General features: G+C 42.6%; 1 protein-coding gene across 2 annotated transcripts in view; it reads right to left on the bottom strand.

The window, feature by feature from the left end:
- Positions 1-23573, bottom strand: part of ULK4 (unc-51 like kinase 4) — a 777293-nt gene that overhangs the window by 343095 nt on the left and 410625 nt on the right. For both annotated transcript variants that reach the window (XM_088463894.1, XM_088463889.1), the window contains exons 30-31: positions 22339-22431; positions 6471-6519 (exon numbers count right to left, since the gene is read on the bottom strand). In XM_088463894.1, the coding sequence (XP_088320020.1) occupies positions 6471-6519; positions 22339-22431 (142 nt within the window). The remainder of the gene's footprint in view (positions 1-6470; positions 6520-22338; positions 22432-23573) is intronic.

The following is a 23573-nucleotide window of genomic DNA, read 5'->3' as shown; positions in this document are numbered from 1 at the left end:
TAAATCACTTTTTAGATACTACTGGTAGCCATGGCAACAGGCCATGCAGGACGACATTATCTGTGGGCGTTTACTGACCGGACCCGGAAGCTGTGGAGCCGCACATGGGGCCAAATGTAATAGGGTGAGAGATAAGAAAAGTGAGAGTTTCTGACACTTTTTAAACTTTGCCAATGTAATAGAGTCCAAAAACAAAGTAACAGAGCGAACTTGCATGTTTTTTTAGACTTAAAAAACTCTCACGATTTAAAATCTCATTCAGATGTTTTCCCATTTTGAAGATAAAACTCAACCAATGTGAGAGTTTACTGCTAAACTCTCACATTTTCTAAACTCTCACCCTATTACATTTGGCCCATGGTGTTTGGTGGTGGGGTATAAGGAAGTGATATTTTTTGATGTTTGTATCCTGATGACAATGCAATAAAGGCATCGAAACGTTGATGTGCCTGTGCATCTTTTAAATCGGAGTGCTGCTGAGACTGTATGTAGAGGGCACCCGGGACTGTACTTTGTTTGTAGTGTGCGTGCCATTCCATTGTTCCTTTTAATTATATATTAATATATATATATATACACACATACACACACACATATATATATATATATATAAGACATTCAGATAGATATACTGTACATATCTATATGTTTTATCTATATGACATATCTCATATAGAAATTATATATATATATATATATATATAATTTATACATGTCTAGTACACTAATTGTGATGATGCATTATATTTAACATTAATAGTATAGAATTTATAAATTTACAGATTTCAGCAGCAGTTGCGGCAAACTTGCAGCCTCACACAGACTCAAACTTACAGCAGTCTGTGGCACTCTCGGCCCTTTCCTCAGTCAAACAGTCACTTTCTCAAACTCCATTATTCACCCAGCCAGCCTGCTTTTCTGTGTTGCCTCTCAGTCCCAGCACGGAGCCTGGTAAAGAGAGAGGAGAAGCCTCACAAGATGATGACATCATCTTGCGAGACCATGAGCTCGTCAGCAGCGCGGCGCCAGCAAGTGAGTGACTCTGTTTGTACATACAGACAGGGTAGTGTCTAAATCCCCTTCACAGAGCATACAGACAGTGCGAGTGTGGTGACTGAGGACCCAAACAAAGACCCCCCCCCTCCCCGAACTGTCACCCGTCGCAGTTTAATCAAGTTGAATGAGAAAAAAAAAAGTTGAAAAACAAAAACCCAGCAAAAATGGTATTGATGTGCTGCAGCTGGCCCGGGCCCCCTGCCATGCCTGGCCAATCAGTCCCCGCTCCCCCCCTTCTCGGCGTCCCTGCACATATATACAGTGCCTTTCAAAAGTATTCACTTCCCTTAGCTTTTTACCTTTTTTGTTACATTACAACCTGTAATTTATTTATTTTTTTAATCTGAATTTTATGCGATGGATCTGCACAAAATTGTCTAATTTGGTGAAGTGAAATGAGAAAAATATATATAAAAAGAATCTTTATAAATAAAATTCTGAATATTGGCATGTGCATATGTAATCACCGCCTTTGCTATGAAGACCCTCAAAAGTTCTGGTGTAACCAATTACCTTCAGAAGTCACATAATTAGTGAAATGAAGTTCACCTGTGTGAAATCTAAGTGTCACATGATCTGTCAGTATAAATACACCTTTTCTGAAAGGCCCCAGAGGCTGCAACACCACTAAGCAAGAGGCATCACACCATGAAGACCAAGGAGCTCTCCAAACAAGTCAGGGACAAATTTGTTGAGAAGTACAATTCTGGGTTGGGTTATAAAAAAATATCCAAATCTTTGATGATCCCCCGAAGCACCATCAAATCCATCATCATCAAATGGAAAGAACCTGGTACCACAACAAACCTGCCAAGAGAGGGCATTAATCAGAGAGGCAGCACAGAGACCAAAGGTAACCCTGAAGGAGCTGCAGAGTTCCACAGCAGAGACTGGTGTATCTGTGCATGTGACCACAATAAGCCGTACACTCCATAGAGCTGGGCTTTATGGAAGAGTGGCCAGAAAAAAGCCATTACTTAGTGATAAAAATAAGAAGACACGATTTGAGTTTGCCAAAAGGCATGTGGGCGACTCCCCAAATGTATGGAGGAAGGTGCTCTGGTCAGATGAGACTAAAATTGAACTTTTCGGCCACCAAGGAAAACCCTATGTCTGGCCCAAACCCAACACATCCCATCACCCCAAGAACACCATCCCCACAGTGAAACATGGTGGTGGCAGCATCATGCTGTGGGGATGTTTTTTAGCAGCAGGGACTGGGAAACTGATTTGAGTCGAGGGAAAGATGGATGGTGCTAAATACAAGGATATTCTTGAGCAAAACCTGTTTCAGTCTGCCTGTGATTTGAGACTGGGACGGAGGTTCACCTTCCACAGCAGGACAATGACCCGAAGCATACTGCTAAAGTAACACTCAAGTGGTTTAAGGGGAAACATTTAAATGTGTTGGAATGGCCTAGTCAAAGCCCAGATCTCATTCCAATTGAGAATATGGGGTCAGACTTGAAGATTGCTGTTCACAAGCGGAAACCATCCAACTGGAAGGAGCTGGAGCAGTTTTGCCTTGAGGAATGGGCAAAAATCCAAGGGGCACGATGTGGCAAGCTCATAGAGACTTGTCCAAAGCGAGTTGCAGCTGTAATTGCCGCAAAAGGTGGCTCGACAAATTACTGACTTTAGGGGGGTGAATAGTTATGCACGCTGAAGTTTTCTGTTATGTTGTCCTAAATGTTGTTTGATTCACAATATAAAAAAAAAACACAACTTCACAGTTGTAGGCATGTTCTGTGAATTAATTGATGCACACCTTCAAACAATCCATTTTAATTCCAGGTTGAGGCACCAAAACATGAAAAACGCAAAGGGGGTGAATACTTTTGCAAGGCACTGTACATACATAGTATAGGTGGGGTACTCCAAAATTGTATATGATGGGCACCAGTAGTGTAATTGATATTGAAAAAAACAAGACATACAGGATAATTTTAAACACCAACGTATTTATTTGAACATTGATGAAGAAATGTTAATGCTTTGGGCAGCTCAGTGCCCTTTGTCAAACTTATCTGAAACTCAGAGCATTATAGTAAATGATCTAGAGGTTGGATTTCAGAGAAACTTGCAGGATATCTTAATGAAAGTATGCGTAAGACATAGGTTTATTTATAATGGGTGCTGGGTGTGTAGTGCATAGAGGCCCTTGGGTCCAGGGGGCCCACCACACCGCGCAACCTGCTCCCAAAGTATACTTAACTTGCTTCAGAAAGCGGGTCCCTTGTGCCATCTTCCCTGTGACATCTTCCGGAAGATGGCACTGCACAGTGAATGCAAAGACTCTGGTACTGTGCCAGAGCCATTACGCTCTTGTGAGCGTGCGCCATCTTACCGAATGTCACTGGGAGGATGATGCTGCATAGGAGAAGGACCCGCTTGCCGGAGCAAGGTACGATACAGCGCTTGGGGGGCCCGCTGCTCAGAGGAGGGGGCCCGCTGCACACATTAATACTCCCCTGGCGGAAGACATTTATGGAAGAAAATATAAATATAATTTTCAGTGCTATTGAGAATCTCATGTGAAAATAGACCATTTATAGCAATTATTAGAACTCTATTCCTAATCCTAGGTTTTTTATGATATTGATAAATTATTTTATTATGGAAAATTGTATGTAATTTTGCTTTTCTGCCAGAAATTTCTTCCACATACTTTCATTTATATATCCTGCAAGTTTCACTGAAATCCGACTTACAGATCATAATGCTCTGAGTAAAACAAGTTATTTTATGAACACTATATGGAAGCATAAGAGAAGGTTCTCGCCCAGACTCAATTGATGAGTCTCAACTAGTCAGTTCACCGAGAGTTTCCACCAGGCATGAGTGTAGGGAATCCCATACTACAGAGGCCCACGACTGCTAGGGTGGCCAGTTGGAGACATAAGGGTGCCATGGAACCATAACAAGGACCAGCTGTTACTGACTGAGGTGGGACCTTCAGCAGGCAGACTGCGGGTTTCTGTGTTATGACTAAAGTAGTAAGTTTCATTGCTGTCCATTATACAGAGAGAAGCAAAGAAATGAGCCATCAATCCCTATGTGGACTAACTGCTAACTTTGAGGTAAATTAATACAAGTTATACGTATACACATACTATAATTTAAGTTTGCACATAATTAATCTAAGTGAAAATGATATGTTTACACTTTTATTAGGCAAAGTTAATGGGATATGCCAACTTTATCCATTATTTTATTTATTTAATCCCCTTTCTCATTATATCACTTTTAATTATCTCCCCAAAACCTGGCACTTACACTTCCCTGAGATCTCTGATCCAGCACTGAGAGAGCATGGAGGAGGTTGAATGCAGTGACTGAAAATGACAGCCAGCTGCCGATGGGATAAATGCCTTTAAGGGTTCTTTAATATGTTAGAATCATATAGTTTTTACAAGATTAACCAATTTACATAATTTTAGTGCTAGATAAAAATATTCTAATATATGCAAAAACCACTCAATACAAATTTTATAAAACAATACAGGTGGGTATGTGTGTGTGTGTGTTAAACATTTTACTTTATAGAAAACTCTTATCATTCTTACTACAAAATAGTAAAAAGTACAAAACTATGCAGTGGCAAGCGGTCAGGAACATCTTTATAATGAATTCCTATGTGACAGAGAACAATGCTAAACATTTGCTGACCACATGACTGAAAACATTGGTCTTTATGTATACTACATGCATAAAGCAAGGTGTCTAAGATGGTAAACACAAACAATATTGCCACAACAATATGTTGCTATGTGCTGCTGCATGCCAATTTATTTAGTAAATCATCCCCAAAGCATATCTGTCAACAGTCCCAATTTTCCCAGAGTCTGGAGATTGGTGCCTAAAACAGCAACGACATTACAGGAAATGGGCAGAATCTTGAAAAAAAATAACTAGAGCAGTTTGGGCAGTCCAAGGTGAGGACAAGGAAGATCAGTGTGTTCGCTCATTTTCTCTAGAACGTCTGGACCTGAATTAGGTAAGACAATGGGGCAGGATGTACTAAGCTCTGAAAAGTGAAAAATTGGAGCGTAATCAACTACCAACCAATCATCTCCTAACTGTCATTTTTGAAACACAGCCTGTAACATGAGAGTTAGGAGCTGAGTGGCTGGTAGTTTATCACTCTCCAATTTATCACTTTCCACAGCTTAGTACATCTCCTACCCTTAGAGGGGTGTACAAGCCAGCTATTTGTAGGCATCGGCGTGATTTGCGCAAGTCTGCCCTATGTTTTAAAATGGCAAACATTTGAAAGGCAAACCCAATCTGGTTTTGACTTTTAAATGATTGCCACTTTAAAACATCTGACATACTTGCCCGAATCTCGACAATGCCTGCGAATTGCAGGCTATTATATTTCCCCCATAGTCCAAGTGTATGTACCATATGACCAATTCAACATCTAATTGTTCCCCTTCAGATGCAGATCACAATCAGTGGTCTTTCTTTGCACATACTGTACATGTGAAAATTTGCAGACACCTAGCTCTAAAATTGTCTAAATAGCCATCTAAATCTAAACACTCTAATGCTGGGTACACACGGAAAGATCTGTACCACCAACAACTTGAAAGATATCTTTCAAAAATCTCTTTCAGTGAAGTCATCTTGCCACATCTCTGAAAAGGCAAGGTTGACGATATCGTCCAGATTGGCCTGCATGTATGAACGATCATAGATATCATTATCGTTCATGCGGGAACATGCATCATTGGTCATCACTGCATAAAAATGAACGATATATTGTTGAACATTATCGTTCATAGATATCGTACCGTGCGTACCTTTAGCATAGATAAACATTATAAATCACACATACAGTACAGGCTTGTGAAAAATACAGAGCAAAACTATTTAAGTTAGAAAAGTTTCAACTCAATTTAATATACAGGTTGAGTCTCCCATATCCAAATATTCCGAAATACGGAATATTCCGAAATACGGAATATTTTTTAGCATGACTGAGATAGTGAAACTTTTGATTTTTGATGGTTCTATGTACACAAACTTTATTAAGGCACACAATTGTTAAAAATAAAATTACCTTCAGGCTGTGTGTATAAGATGTATATGATTCATAAATGCATTCTGTGTTTAGATTTGGGCCCTATTCCTAAGACATTTCAATATGGTATGCAATTATTCCAAAATACGGAATATTCCGATATCCAAAATACCCCTGGTCCCAAGCATTTTGGATATGGGAGACTCAATCTGTACAACATTAACAACTTCTTGATTCAGCTATGATTATTAAAATATTAAAATGTGTTAGCACTTCAGAAATGAAAGTATGCCGCAAAGATTCAACATAAATACTTAGAAATTATCTGGATTGACATCCTATGCTGTCCAATTGTAGCAAAATAAATGTACAGCTAAGTTATTCTTACCAAAATCACTTGAAAAAGAACAGGAACCAGGTTGCTGTCTTCAATAACCCTATAAGAAACAAAATAACATATACTTTAAAGGATATAGAAAGATCTGTTTTCAGTCCCAAGAGGATCAGCCAATATATACCTACAGTACTGAGATCTACAGTTGTGGATATTAGAATTGCCAAGGCAAAATAACAGGTGTGTTTTCGGCAACAAAATCCACTTAACAATTCCCAAGCCCATTTCTACGGCCAGTGAAGCCACTGGTGGAACATGCAAAAAGTGGTGCATATTATTTTGATGGAGAAATAAGAGAAGCTGAATTGAAGAGAAAATGTCAACCTATTCCTAATAGTCTTTATTTTCTCTATTATCAAAACTACAATGTTTGTCTGTACCCAGGAAGAAAGTACTACAGCACACATTAAATTATGTTCGAATGGGAGGACAGCTATTCCCACCAAAATCAATACTTTGCCTCATTGGATGCAAAGATAATACACAAATATACAATGGAATCAAAGGCAGGATAAGAGGGTCAGGTGAATCAGAGAAATGTAAAAGACAAACCAGACATGGGGCCGTATTCAATTAGCGGCGAAAACTGACATTTTCACCCGAAAACAGGCGAACACGGTAACAGGCAAAAAAAAACATTAGAAAATTTTCTCCATCCCAGACCAGGAGAAAAAAAAAAAAGCAAAATTACTATTTTGGGCTAAAAATGTGGGGATTTCTTTCAGAACCCTTTGAACACCCCCCTTAATGATACATTACAAAAAAAAAATTAATAAGCTGCGTACTGTCGAAAAACAACCGTGCAAAATTTGGACCAAAAAAAAACAATAGTTGAAAAAAGATAGAAGGCATTTTTTTTTCCGAGAAAATTACTGTTCCATGTAAATTGGGGGTACGTTAAAATGGGTGGAAGTATATTTTCATGTCTTAAAAACGCAATTTTAAAAAACATTAAAAAAAACTTGCTGCAGAACCCAATACGTCAAAACAATTTTCAACATTTTTTTTTTCACCCAAAAGTTGTGCGGTAGTTTTTCCCCAATATACGCAACTTATGTTTTTTTCCCCGGTAATTTATTAGCTGGGGGGTTGGTTTCAAAGGGTTCTGATAGAAATCCCCACATTTTTAGCCAACAATAGGAATTTTGCATTTTTTTTCTCCTGGTCTGGAATGGAGAAAACTATTCTCCAGGTTTTTTATTTTTTGCCTGTTGCCATTTTCACCTGTTTTTTGGCGATAAGCGTCCGTTTTCGCCAATGGCGAAAAAAACTGCAGTTTTCGCCACTAATTGAATATGGCCCATTGTGTCTGTAAAAGGAAAGTGTGTTCTTTGGGCCTGTTTCAGCTTCAGACGGAAGCAGCTTTGCAATTCCGGCCTTGCAATTATGGTAATGCAGCAGGAGGCATCACGGGACATAGCATTTCGGGAAATGGAGGCCATCGACGCCCCCAAACAGCAGCAGACTGTCAATCACAGACAGTCTGCTGCTACTCTGCGCGCGTTAACGCAAGACCCGTACTGCATATGCGCAGCATGGGTCAGGCACCTGCACAGATTCCTGACCATCGGGAATCTGTGTTCAGCAGTGCACTGCTGAATCAGGCCCTTTGTGCATTATTAAACTAATTGTAATATGTCTGCTCTCATCCTGTGCTGTGTCACAGTCCTCAGCTCAGATACCACAATGAAGACAATGTGCCTAATCACGACTGATGTGTGTGCGCATGCATCCGCAATGCGCCTAGTTATGTGAAATTACCACACTAGACTCCGCTCTCCTCTTATATATGGTCACCCAGTAAGTTGTGTCCTTCCTGGCTTATTGTGTCCCCTATGAATATTATTCAGCAACTCTTCCTGATAAATATCCTGTAAAGAAATGTGACATGGCTAATGACTACTCCTGTTTTCACCTTTTGGATTTCATCCCTGACTTGTCACTCTCTAACTCCACACTACCTAGCAGTTACAATTGTTCTCAGCTGTGCTGTCACTTTTCAGTAACCAAAGTATTGAAGTGTCTAAAGAGGCAGGATGAAAGAGAATTAATGGTTCTCCGAAACATTGACCTTCACTAGCTATCATGAAACATGCTTTTTATGTATTATTATTTGATGTTTTATTATGTATTTTTATATATGAAAACATTTGGCACTCTATGTATCAAGCTGTTTTTTACATAAATTATGTAGAGACTGCAGTTTCTACATAATGTTATGTATTGTAGTTATGTATTGTAGCTATGTATTGTAGCTATGTATTGTAGCTATGTATTGTAGCTATGTATTGTCGCTATGTACTAATAGCACAATGCAGGAGATTTCACAGAAATCTCAGGCAAAGTTCTAATTAGTTACTTCAGATCACAGTGCCCATTTTTGTCAATAGGGACTACGATCTCTGCCTATGTACCAAACTCCAAAAAGGAAAGCTTTTAGGAGTTTTACCCTAGTAGTGTACACCATCTTCAGATGGTGTAAACTGCTTTAAGCCTATGTAGGCTCTAGGAGCTGGAGAGAGATCTTTCGATCTCTCTCCCGCAGCCTCCGACCGGCGGTGGAAGCTGACACTGTGCGCAAACGTGATAAGACTTTTTTTTGGGGGGGATATAACTCGCAGGCAAAGCGGTTACCGCAACCGCTGCCCTGCCAGCTCCCCATTATACATAGCGGGGATATTTTCATTAAAAATGAAAATATCCCCTGCGATATGGATACATAATAAAGTTATTAGCACACAGACCCCTTTAAACAAATCAATCTGTATTAATCATTACCGACGTTCTAAGAGTTGGGCACTCTACTAATTGCAATAAATTTCGGATTGGGTGCCCCAAGGATGAAAAGTTTATAGTGGAAAGTATGCATAGCATTCCAGTGATGAAACAAAAACACAATGTGGTTATTAAGGCTTACAGCATAGTAGCCAAAAGTGTAGCAACGTTTCAGGCTGCACAGAGCGAGTATATACACTATACAGTATAATGTATCAATGCAATATTATGTCTTCTCAGAGATCTCTGGATCTTCACACAGTGATATTTGATTTCTCAGTTGCTCACAGGACATTGCTAATGTATAAACTCAGTTAGTCAACACATGCAGTATGCATAAACTCAACTAGCGCAACAGTATTTATTATTTTACTGAGTTGGTCAGTTTAATTAATACGTTAACTTTCAAATTTAATATTTGAATACTTGTAAAGAAACCTGGCATATGCCAAGTCGCCTCAGCTGCCTTTTGTCCTGCACCCTCCCCATTATACTGTACTTAACACCTGTTCCCACTCCACGTTTCCGGGTGATCTGTCCAATCTGTGCAGTAAGATAATTTAAGGGGAAGGTGGTCGAGTACCTGCAGTACGCACCCCACCTTCCACTGCACATGGAGATGGGAAAGACCTTAACCAATTATTACATATATTTTTATGTGGAGTGTATAACATTTGTGAGATTGCTGTGCATAATGTTCGTATTGGCATGATGACATAGGCAAACTTTTTAGGTGGATGATAAACACTTTTTAATTCTTTACATCTTTCCCTCCTCTAATTCCACAGAGGTGAATTTTAGTTTATGTGTAAGACAACTTTGCATACTAGTTAATTTTATATTATATGATATTATATGAAAGTCAGTGCAACATATTGGTCACTTAGGATGTATCCTAGCAACAGTTTAGACCAGGGATGGGGAATTTCAGTCCCCTGGGCCATATAAGGCCGTGGAATCATTTGGTCTGGCCCTTCATGATTGCCTCACCTGGCTAGCAGGGTGCCTAGAATGGCACCCTGCAGCCAGGATCTTTGCAGCAGTGCCGCCTGGAGTGTCCTTAGGACGCTTCAGACGGTCACACTGCTGCCTTTACAGCTCCCCGGAGCATCCTGAGGATGCTCCGGGCGTTGCTGTAGTCACCGGCAATTGTGGAACCACCCCCGTGTGATGTCACACGGTGGGGGTGTGGCCTGCACCAGGCCCGCAAATAATGTTCAATATATCAAAATGGCCCTCGCCAGAAAAAAAGGTTCCTCACCCCTGGTTTAGACGAACAGTTGTTAATGCTATGTCTAAGCTATATAACTATGAAATACTCCTGACAAACTGAACTCGGTTACTGTGAAACCAGTCAAAATGTAAATTGATTTTTTATAGACTAAGGGCCTGATTCACTATGGATCGCTTTTGTTATCGCAGCCACAATAAGGCACGCAGACCCGCTGCAAAAAATATGCTAATGAATGCTGTCGCACTGCCATCGCACAGCCAGCATAGAGACGCCCACTACAGCTATCTCACATCCGTAATACCTTGCAGTCCTGCGTATACATCGGGAACTTCGAGTAACATCAGCCCCTCACGCACAATTACAACAGGTCTGACCTTACTCAGAAATTGCTAACCTCGTCGCACGCAGTGAGTACTCAAGCTGCATATGCCGTCGCAGTGGCTAATTTATGCATGTCCATGCAACGGTGTTCAAACAGACAGACACGCATGCGTTTCTTCAACCAATCCTATGTCACCACCCCCAAACGCTCAAAGCCTGTCACTTTTGCTCTGCGATGGATTCCTATCAGCGTAGGCGATCGCAGTGCTAACTCACACAGTGCATGTGCAGTACGCACAATCGGCCGATCTGCGCACACTGTTGCAGTTGCGATCCGTAATGAATCAGGCCCTAACCATCTAATCTATTTAGTGTAATAGATTTACTTTTAAACTGTCCAAATCCAACCTCCATGAAGCCACAGCTAAGTACTGAGATATAACTTACTGTATTACTATTTGAAGATATCTGAAAGGAGACGACAATGCAATGATATATTCACTGTTCCATGTATCTAAATATCTAAAATACCCTTTATGGAAGAAGGGGGAATACACAAAAGTAAAGCCTAAAGTATCTAAAGCTAAGGCAGCTTACCACAGACCAGTCAGCTAAGGCTAGTGGAACAGAGACTCAGGGAGATATGGGCCCAAATGTATTAGCCTTCTATTTGCAGGTACCAGCACAATTCCTGTGAGATCTAATTCCCAATTTAAATCTGTTAGCTATCTCACCAGAATCGAGACGGTATCTGCAAATTGCAGACAATTACATTTGTGCCTAGGGATAGAGGTGACAGAGATCAGGAAAAGGAGAAGCAGGTAGGAGGACACATGGAGAACAAGAATACAGAGATTGAGATGCTCCCTGCACACAGCACCTCTCTAGGCTGCAGGTACCATTCCAGGCACCACAGAAGCCAGACTTGCAAATAAATGGTTCTGGCAAATATACTGTTCAGGACTACAGCTTATACATACACAAGCCTTTCCGGAACATTGTAGAATAATGACTGTTTAAGTTAGGGAGCAGGAAATAAACATAAGAAGAGAGAATGGAACAATATTTAGGAAAATCACAAGAAAGTAATAGTTGGGGTATGGGATTTTCTAATACATTAATACCAAAAAAGATATTGCCCAAAGGCTTAGATGGGGTTCCAGCTCCCTGCATTGTTTGAAAGTCTCTGCACATGTGCTACCAATAACCTGTCTTTGATTAGACCTCTGGAGCTCATTCAGACCCGCTCGCTAGATGCGTTCGCTTGCACCCTGCATATGCAAATCCAGCGCACGCCCAGCAAGGCAGGCGATCACACGGAAAGGCATTAGCATGCCCACTATGTCTTGGCGTGCCATCACTTTGTGTATGCAGACACCATTCATAAGACGCCCACTTGCGCACGTCATCTCCTGGAAGTGCATGAAACCATTGGTACATAGAGTACCATCGGATGCGATCGCAGCACTTGAGGTTGACTATACCCTGCCGCAAGCACTGCGATCACTTCAGTGTGAAATACAACCAAGTAACGTGTACTATGACGCTGCCTTTTAATTATGCACACCTCTGAAACAGCGTTGTGACACTGCGTACGCACCTCTACTCATCCCTTTCTAGTGGACTGCCCCTGTCACTACACACAAACTGCTTCTCCTGTCACTCACTCTGCTGGGCTGTCTATGTGCAGCAAGCGATCGCGTCCCGAGCATTCGCACTGGTTCGCGCACGTGCATTGTGGTGCATGCGCAGATTGCAAATATGGGCCAGCTACGAGCGATCGTATCCTAGCGAGCGGGTCTGAATCAGCTCCTCTGTCCCTTAGCACTTATAACTAGAGATGAGTGGTTCGGTTTTACTCAGTTATGTTCGGATCTCAAAATGACATCTTATTGGCTATCCACTCACATGTTTTGGATAGCCAATAAGATAAATCTGAAATTGCGCTAATTTGGCGGAAAGAACCGAGTCAATACCGAACCGCTCATCTGTACTTATAACCTCACCTAGCAATTAGTGCTAAGTGATTAGTCTGTGAACCTGAACTTCCTGTACGCACATCAAACTTTGACTGACATGTCGCCTTCTGACCTCTGGTTTCCTTCCAGGCTACTCTGTGTGATCTGCTTATTACATCTTTGTGTACCGACTTGGCTTGTTATCTGACCTCACTTGGCTAATACCCTTTGTCCGTCATTACCACTGCTGTGTACAGAAAACTTGACATGACTATGGGTCACGTTCATGTCTTATTGACTTGCTGTGTAAAGGACCATTCTGCCTGTCATTGGAACTTCCCTTGCCTGCTGAACCCTGCATTTCCTGGACAGTTTGACAACAAATAACTTGTGGCCTGAGATTGCAAGACAAGTGAAAAACACTTCAAGATTTCTACATCAGTGTGGTTGATCATTACATATTAACGCTAGTGCTCTTGGCATTGTGGTCCAACGTGAGAAAGATGGTAACAGTATTTAGTTGCCTGTGACAATGACAGGGGAAAAACAGAGATGGTAAACAAGGGTTAAATCATTAATTCCTACCACAGACCTAATTGTGGGTAGTTTATATATTTTCATCTCGCTTGTGTGGGTGTTCTCTGGGTACTCAGAGTACTCCCATAATCCAAAAATATACTGATGGGTTAATTGGCTCCTGACATAAAATAACCTGTGTGTGTACATGTAGTAGGGAACATAGATTGCAAGCTCCACTGGGCAAGGATTGATAGTCTCTGAAAAGCACTGTGGAATATGTGCGCGCTATGTAAATATCTGAATATATAACAATAAACAAATATGACAAAAAGCTAGAGAGGCAAGGAAAAAACCTACTAAATCAGGCCACAGTTATATTACAGACACGTAAGAGAGAAAAAAGTTGACCAGAACTAAGCACACCAAGGGTTGTTTCTTCTGTGATTTTCCTTCCTTTTACCTAAAGTTATGACAACTAGGGGCCTGAAGCTTAATTACTTTCTTTCAAAATTCACTCTGGTTGGTTGTCTTGTAATTAATTAGTCATTCCTATAATTAACTCCTACAAGCACTGAGTTTTAATGTGATGTTTAAAAAAACAGACCATACCATTTTAAATTAGGAAAGAAAGAGAGATAACATGATTAAGAAGGTGTATATTTTAGAGTGATTAATGAGGCTGTTGTCCAAGTTACTTTAAGGAACTTATTTGTTTTCAAAGAACATGCCGAACTGCAATTTCTTGCTTTCAAAGTAGAGCAGTAATTTGTTAGCACTCATTACTTAAAATCACACTTGCTACATTTTTCTGATACAAGAGAGGACATGTCTGAAACTTTAAAGCAGAGAAACAAACTATTAAAACAAGCTATTAACATATTTTACAATACAGTGGAATGAGCAACTACATTATATTACACTTAACAAATAAGCATACTTAGAAATGGCACTGCCCGAAGCACTGATAATATGCCCACACTCTGCCTATTTCCTCCTATCAATGGAAAATAGGCGATTGTTAAAGATCAACACAAAGAAGCAATAATATGAGCTTAAAATGGTAAAACTAATGTAAAACCAGTGCTACTGTATGTTATGTCCTGGAAAGTGCTGGGTTAAGCATGTGCCTATTTGATTACATGGCATATGTAGTATATATGTATACGTATTTGAAGTCATTGACATTAAAAGCACCCTTAATTTATGTCTCTCCAGCTGAAGATTGTAATGTGTACCTAGTAATCTATCGGGCAGATCCAACCGCTGGACGGCTTTGCACATTGTGCCTGAAAGCCGATTTCTGATGCCTACAGATGTATTTTCCATTGGCGTACCTATAATGAATGCAGGGTGTGCGGTGCACACGGTGCCTGGGGGATTGCACCGCACACTCTGCACATGCACAAAGCCAAAGTCTACTGCTCTTCCAGAGAGGAGGGGTCATGCATGGAGACTACACTGGTCCTCTCCTCTCTTAAACCACCCCTGGTGTCCTCATATAATGTTGATCAAGTCACTACAAATAGCCCCTTCTCAGCGTACCAGGTCCCAGGCGACTTGGCCACGCTAAGCATCTTTCTCACTCAAAATGTGTCTTATTCTCATAAATAAAACACCTAGAAGCAACAAAACTATTTTGCTAGATTACAATGATCGATTTGATGTGCAACATTTGTTCATCTTGTGCGACTGAGACTGAATCTGTGTAAGAGCTTAGGACTACGATGTAACCGCCGCAACTTTTTCTCACACCTAGTTTCAGTGTTCTAATTATGGAGTGGTTAAGGTCGCAGCCCAGCCTGTCTAGTACACTTTGAATGGTATATAGCTGCATCGGCAATGCAAATAAGACACAAAATATAAAGAAATGATGGTACGCTACATCTCTCGGAGCATCCCAGACGCGCTGTGCATCTGGCACCGCATGGCATATGGACACTAGGTATAGAAGGACACATCTTAATGTCGTTGAGAGGAAAATCAGCTCACCCTATTGGCCTGATGTGTGCAATGCAAGCTTTAGCTCACTGTGAATTATTGATCGCTCATCCTTCACAGTAACTTCTTATGATACACACTGTTAAAAGCTGGTTCACAAAATGCATTCAAGGGCTTAGTTTTATTCCATTTTATTTCTTGCTCATGACTCTTTTTCATGCTTTTATTAACACTCATAACAATATATAAACTTAAGTTATTGCCCAGAGAAGCTTATCTGTTTTGAATGATATGTGCTTAGGTAAACTGAAATATCATGAAATTACAAATGTAGAACGTTTCTCCGAGCAAGAAGGACCCACAGGGGGAATGCAATGGCAGGAGACCAGTGACCAGCCACAGGATAGGTGTTGTCAGTAGATTACATAACTCTGAAGAAGGGGGCCTCCCGGGGATCTACCAGCTCCCCTCCCATCCAACCCTGGTAGTGACCAGGGTATTTGGAGCCCATGGAAAGATGAAAAAATGGAGCCACTGAAAAATAACATAACACACCATCGTTTCTCGTCACTCTCGGAACATTAGTTTCCATTCCATATGCACCTTAATGCCCCCTAGCAGTAGTGCCCCTCTTGCAATGCCCCCTGTAGTAGTGCCCTTTATGCAATGTCCCCAGTAGTAGTGCCCCTTATACAGTGTCCCCTTACATAGTGCCCAAAGTAGTGTCCGTTATACAGTGCCCCCAGAAGTGGCTCCCCCTATGCAGTGCCTCCAGTGGTGGTCCTCCTTATGCAGTGCCCCCAGTAGTGGTCCCCCCTATGCAGTGGTCCTCATTATGTAGTGCCCCCCAGTAGTGCCCCCAATAGTGGTCCCCCCTATGCAGTGCCCCAGTAGTGGTACTCATTATGTAGCACACCCAGTAGTGGTCCTCATTATGTAGCGCCCCCAGTAGTGGTCCTCATTATGTAGCGCCCCCAGTAGTGGTCTTCATTATGTAGCACCCCCAGTAGTGGTCCTCATTAAGTAGCACCCCCAGTAGTGGTACTCATTATGTAGCACCCCCAGTAGTGGTCCTCATTATGTAGTGCCCCCAGTAGTGGTTCTCATTATGTAGCGCCCCCAGTAGTGGTCCTCATTATGTAGCGCCCCCAGTAGTGGTCCTCATTATGTAGTGCCCCCCAGTAGTGGTCTTCATTATGTAGTGCCCCCCCAGTAGTGGTCCTCATTATGTAGTGCCCCCCCAGTAGTGGTCCTCATTATGTAGTGCCCCCCAGTAGTGGTCCTCATTATGTAGTGCCCCCCAAGTAGTGGTCCTCATTATGTAGTACCCTTATACAGTGCCCCTAGTAGTGTCCGTTATACAGTGCCCCCAGAAGTGGTCCCCCTTATGCAGTGCCCCCAGTAGTGGTCTCCGCTATGCAGTGGTCCTCATTATGTAGTGCCCCTTATACAGTGCCCCCAGTAGTGGTCCCCCCTATGCAGTGCCCCAGTAGTGGTCCTCATTATGTAGCTCCCCCAGTAGTGGTCCTCATTATGGAGCGCCCCCAGTAGTGGTCCTCATTATGTAGTGCCCCCGCAGTAGTGGTCCTCATTATGTAATGCCCCCCCAGTAGTGGTCCTCATTATGTAGTGACACCAGTAGTCGCCCACATTATGTAGTACCCCCAGTAGTGGTCCTCATTATGTAGCACCCCCAGTAGTGGTCCTCATTATGTAGCACCCCCAGTAGTGGTCCTCATTATGTAGTGCCCCCAGTAGTGGTCCTCATTATGTAGTGCCCCCAGTAGTGGTCCTCATTATGTAGTGCCCCTTATACAGTGCCCCCAGTAGTGGTCCCCCCTATGCAGTGCCTCCAGTGGTGGTCCCCCTTATGCAGTGCCCCCAGTAGTGGTCTCCCCTATGCAGTGGTCCTCATTATGTAGTGCCCCTTATACAGTGCCCCCAGTAGTGGTCCCCCCTATGCAGTGCCCCAGTAGTGGTCCTCATTATGTAGCACCCCAGTAGTGGTCCTCATTATGGAGCGCCCCCAGTAGTGGTCCTCATTATGTAGTGCCCCCCCAGTAGTGGTCCTCATTATGTAGTGCCCCCCCAGTAGTGGTCCTCATTATGTAGTGCCCCCCCAGTAGTGGTCCTCATTATGTAGTGACACCAGTAGTCGCCCACATTATGTAGTGCCCCCAGTAGTGGTCCTCATTATGTAGTGTCCCTTATACAGTGCCCCCAGTAGTGGTCCTCCCTATGCAGTGCCTCCAGTGGGGGTCCCCCTTATGCAGTGCCCCCAGTAGTGGTCTCCCCTATGCAGTGGTCCTCATTATGTAGTGCCCCTTATACAGTGCCCCCAGTAGTGGTCCCCCCTATGCAGTGCCCCAGTAGTGGTCCTCATTATGTAGCACCCCAGTAGTGGTCCTCATTATGGAGCGCCCCCCCAGTAGTGGTCCTCATTATGTAGTGCCCCCCAGTAGTGGTCCTCATTATGTAGTGACACCAGTAGTCGCCCACATTATGTAGTACCCCCAGTAGTGGTTCTCATTATGTAGCACCCCCAGTAGTGGTCCTCATTATGTAGCACCCCCAGTAGTGGTCCTCATTATGTAGTGCCCCAGTAGTGGTCCTCATTATGTAGTGCCCCCAGTAGTGGTCCCCCCTATGCAGTGCCCCAGTAGTGGTCCTCATTATGGAGCGCCCCCAGTAGTGGTCCTCATTATGTAGCGCCCCCAGTAGTGGTCCTCATTATGTAGCACCCCCAGTAGTGGTCCTCATTATGTAGTGCCCCCCCAGTAGTGGTCCTCATTATGTAGTGACACCAGTAGTCGCCCACATTATGTAGTGCCCCCAGTAGTGGTCATTATGTAGTGTCCCTTATACAGTGCCCCCAGTAGTGGTCCCCCCTATGCAGTGCCCCCACTAGTGGTCCCCCCTATGCAGTGCCCCAGTAGTGGTCCTCATTATGTAGCACCCCAGTAGTGGTCCTCATTATGGAGCACCCCCCCAGTAGTGGTCCTCATTATGTAGTGCCCCCCAGTAGTGGTCCTCATTATGTAGTGACACCAGTAGTCGCCCACATTATGTAGTACCCCCAGTAGTGGTCCTCATTATGTAGCACCCCCAGTAGAGGTCCTCATTATGTAGCACCCCCAGTAGTGGTCCTCATTATGTATTGCCCCAGTAGTGGTCCTCATTATGTAGTGCCCCTTATACAGTGCCCCCAGTAGTGGTCCCCCCTATGCAGTGCCCCAGTAGTGGTCCTCATTATGGAGCGCCCCCAGTAGTGGTCCTCATTATGTAGTGCCCCCTGTAGTGGTCTTCTTTATGTAGCACCCTCAGTAGTGGTATTCATTATGTAGCACCCCCAGTAGTGGTCCTCATTATGTAGCGCCCCTAGTAGTGGTCTTCATTATGTAGCGCCCTCAGTAGTGGTCCTCATTATGTAGCGCCCCCAGTAGTGGTCCTCATTATGCAGCGCCCCCAGTAGTGGTTCTCATTATGTAGTGCCCCCCCCGTAGTCCCCCTTATAAAGTGCCCCCAGTAGTGGTCTCCCCTATGCAGTGCCCCAGTAGTGGTCCTCATTATGTAGCACCCCCAGTAGTGGTCCTCATTATGTAGCACCCCCAGTAGTGGTCCTCATCATGGAGCGCCCCCAGTAGTGGTCCTCGTTATGTAGTGCCCCCCAGTAGTGGTCCTCATTATGTAGTGCCCCCCCAGTAGTGGTCCTCATTATGCAGTGACCCCCAGTAGTGGTCCTCATTATGTAGTGACACCAGTAGTCGCCCTCATTATGTAGTGCCCCCAGTAGTGGTCTTCATTATGTAGTGCCCCCAGTAGTGGTTCTCGTTATGTAGTGCCCCTTACATATACACAGTCATAGACACAAACAAAAAAAATAAAACTTACCTAAATCCCTGCTCCTGCACCTGCCACTGTCTGCTCCACCATCTCCTGGCCCACTCGGCATTATGGGAGAGACATCATGTTGTCTCTCCCATCACCTACTGCGGGAGCTGGAAGGTGGAGCTCATGAGTAAGCTCCAGCCCAGCTACGGCCGTGGGTGCAGCAGCCAATGGGAGTCTGTCTGAGTCTCATTGGCTGCTAAAACAAACGGACCGCACTCACTGTGGTCAACACTATACTTACTGAAACGGACTTGTACCGCGTCTGGCTAGCGGCCCAAGCGCCACCGGTTGGATGGAGCCCAGGGCACAAGCCCCGGCCGACCCCCCCTGGTTATGCCACTGTCATCACGTAAATACTAGTTTTGCTCTGCATCATTGTGGGTAAATAGTACAAAACAGATCATTAAAGGACATTATAGGGCAGATTTAGGGGAAAGCTAATAAAAACCATGGCCTAAGCTAACAAAATATGCAGGGGGGTTGATGAATAGAAAGTTGACAAAACAGTAAGTGACCCTAAGTGGGCAATTTAATTATGGTACTGTGTGGTTATAAAGTGAACTGAAATATTATATATGAAATACCATCTTTCCAGGTTATGAGAGGAAAGAAAAAAATCCCTGACAATGTTTAGCACATCAGCTAGTGATTATATTATCTTACTCATGGAAATATTTTTACATTTAAGAGTTAAAATTCTATACCATCAATTTACCCACCATTTTCTTCTGCATATTTGACATAACTGACCTCTGCTGCCTCTCTCCTAGAACTATCGCAATCAGTGTCAAAACATGACTGTAATTGCATTAGAATAAAAAATAGAACTTTACTGAGCATTGTGATGTCAGAGAATGGAATTCTGAATCATAAAGCCCTAGCAGTACAATATATAGTTATAAATATAGGGGCTGTTGGGATATGTACTTTAGTCAACTTTAGAAAAATAATAATTATAATAATATCATAACAATGTTTGAAAAGTCATGAGTATTTAATTTTAACTTTGGCAACCGATATCCAGAATCTGTTTTCCCCCTCTTCATACACTGACTATAGAAGAACTGATAAAGCAGAAATAAGCTGTACCACAAAAATACAGATATTCCAAATAGCTGTGCCATGATAAGACCGTGTCACCGCTGATGGCAAAATGCTTTCCTGACTCCATAATGTACATGAGACATTTACCTGGGTCAGCATATTGTGTTATTAATGGCAGTAGCTCTGTTTATTAAGATTTCTGTTCTAAAGTGTCTGCCAATACCAGGTCTTGTGGCAGTGCATCCAGGTCTTTGCTCTTAGAGCCTGATCCAGAGATGGACTGTAATATAATCACAACTGCATTCACTCATGGATGCCTTCCAAAGCACAGCCTTGCATAGGGACGCCCACTGCTGCCTTCTCATATCCGTTTGATGACTGGGCGTAACTACCATAAGCGCAAGGGGTGCAGCTGGTATGGGGCCCAGAGCTGAGGGGGGGCCCATCTTCCTTGTGTTATATATTTCACCATTTGATGGTACATAGGGGCTCTTACAAAATTTTGCGTTGGGGCCTTGAAATACCTAGTTACGCCCCTGGTTCGACAACGTGCAACAGTGTAAACACCGGTACCATTGACACACATCGGGCAGCCACGCAGCATGTAAGTCAAGTCTGACCTGCCTCAAACACTGCGGCTATCCTGACACGCTGAGAGCTCTCATACTGCGCAGGAGAACGCAATGGCTAATTTATGCATACTCATGAAATGGCGTTTAAATGGTCAGACATGCCTGTGACTTTCTAACCACCCCTTTGTTACCACCCCCAAACGATGACAACCTGTCACTCACTTTGTGAGTGGTTCATCTGTACAAACGTAATCACATTCCAAACGCTGCGCATGCACAGTGCTGCATTTGCGTAATAGCAAGCAATCGCTCATTCTGTGAAAATATCGGCATTGGGTCAGTCTCTGAATCAGACCCTTACTTCCCAGTGCTAATATTTAATTTCAAACTGCTAATACAAAAGAAGCAAAAAAAAAATAAAAACTCACTAGCAATATGAATGCAAAAAATGGCAGTGGGTATGAGGTCTTACACAGTGAGTGTAATGCCGGGTATCCACTAGGCGATTAAAATGACTGATTGAAGATAACGTTCAGTGTAAGAACCTACAGGATGAGGAACGACTGCATGATTACAATGTTGTAATCGCACTGTTGTTCCTCTATCGCCTAGTGAATACGCACCTTAGGAACCATTTTAGCAGCTGGATAGTGAATGTATGTTTTATTTTTTTTCCAGCTGAAAGAGCAGGCTTTATGTCCTCTGTGAACACTTAAACTGAACAGGTTGTTGCAGTGTCACCTATATGGGTCAATACTATATATACAGTGATCATATTCCTCTTCACCTTCTATTTGCTAGTGTAACTAAATCTAACACAGGCAGCTTTTGCACATATCTAAGCTCCTACATGCCCTTTAGTAATGTAGTTGCCCTTACCAGCACTCTCTTCAGGTGCAGCACATACAAGCTATTGCTTACTAGTATAAATTGTGTGCTTGGGTTGCTTGTAGCTTTGAATTAGTACAGTAGAATAATGGTCATATTTTCTGCAGCCATAATACATCGTTTTACAGCTGATATCTACTGATTTCGGTTATTTCCTATTATCAGCTATATAGACCAAACTAACATCACAAGGCAACTGACCATTTCAGACAACACGAGGAGTATCCCATTAAACATAAGGGTGATGGACAAGACTCTTATTTATTTTAGTGACAGTGAGGATTATTAGAGAAATATAGATGGAGCTCTCAGCTGTGCTGATGGGTGGCCATTGGGTATAGACTTGTACAAAGAACCTATTTAACTTACTCAACAGAGGTTAAGAACAGACTAGAAGATAAGCCATCTCTCTTCACTGTCATCCTCTGCATGCACATACAGTCCTTCATCCACTGCAGCTGACAAGTTAAGCTGCTACTTTAAAAAGTAAATATGAAACAAATGTGAGAGTAGATGGAAGCAGAGGAATATAACAGATATGGATTCTGTATTATATATATGCATAATGCACCGGCACACTGGTCTGTCTGCATATCCACATTATGAATGTCGAACAAGCGTATGTATCCTGTGTGACACAATTACTACTGCAGCTAACATATCATCTAAAAAAGAAAACCATTTCCTACATTAATTCTTTACTTAATTCTATGAATGTTTACCTGATAAAAGGAGGACTGTATTCTGTCAAAGGCACGAGCAATTTTAAAGCATACACAGGCACAGGGTCAGGTTCTGCAAGGATTCGCTCATACCTAAAAAGAGAGTTAAATAAGCTTTTTGAAAGATTCAAGCAGCATTTATTTGATGAATTATTACTATACTAGCTGGGATACTCGATGTTGCCTGGGGTTGAAGACTGGACCCTGAAGTACACCTGCAGCATTTGTTTGTTTACATTGTCCTCACCTATAACCCCATTCCATTTATCCTGAAAAGGACCCCACTGTTTGCTAACATGCATGCAAATAGTGGCGTAACTACCGTGGGTACAAGGGGTGCAGCTGCTGTGGGGCCCGAGCTGCATCTGGCATAATGTGAAAGGGGCACTACTATTGTGTGGAATAATGTGTTATGGGGCACTACTACTATATGGCATATTCTGTAAAGGGCAACACCATGTGGTATAATTTGTAAGGGGCATTATTGTGTAGTGTAAGGGGCATTACTGTGTGGCATAATGTATAAGGGTCACTATTACCGCGTGGCATCATGTTTATAAGTGGTACTACTGTTTGGCATAAACTGAATGATGTCAGCGTGGCATAACATGAATGGGCTCTGTGTGGGGGCAATTTTTTTTTTTATCTCTGGGGTGGGGGGGGACTTTTAAGATCTTGCTATTTGGCCCACAAAGTTCTAGTTACGCCATTGCATGCAAACACAGAGAGCTGACTAATATATATATATGGTCACTTTAAAAAGGACTAACTCTGAATTTAACATGAACTTAAACAAGTCAAAGTTTGACGCTTGTTCAGACTGTGGTGTTTTGTAGCTTTCACACAGGTTTTTGGCAGACTGCCAATTTCCACTGGAGATAGCCCCTGAACCTGTATAATTTAAGAGTGGCCCTATTTTAGGGATTGTCTGACAGTGTGTGACCCTGACAAACTTCAAACCTAGGCAAAAACCTAATACTGGCCAAACTGTACCACCATGCCAAATTTGGTGGAGCTAGGGTCAAAACTCTGGCCGTGCATAAAGGACAGGCAGACTTTCTTGCTTGCTATATAGATAAAATTGCAATACATACATCTTTTGGGAGATTCCATTATTAGAGGAGTACACCTGGGAAACACTGCTGAAGTAGAGAGACAAGTAAGGTGTTTACCTGGAGCCACAGCTCCAAGGGATAAAGACCGCATGCTGAGAATTGTGAAGGTAGCAAGAAAAG

The sequence above is a fragment of the Taudactylus pleione genome, unplaced genomic scaffold (genome assembly GCF_031769625.1).
Source record: "Taudactylus pleione unplaced genomic scaffold, aTauple2 ptg000053l, whole genome shotgun sequence".
Classification (NCBI taxonomy): Eukaryota; Metazoa; Chordata; class Amphibia; order Anura; family Myobatrachidae; genus Taudactylus; species Taudactylus pleione.
Note: the sequence above shows the minus strand (reverse complement) of the source record. Positions and strands in the feature narration are given on the sequence as shown.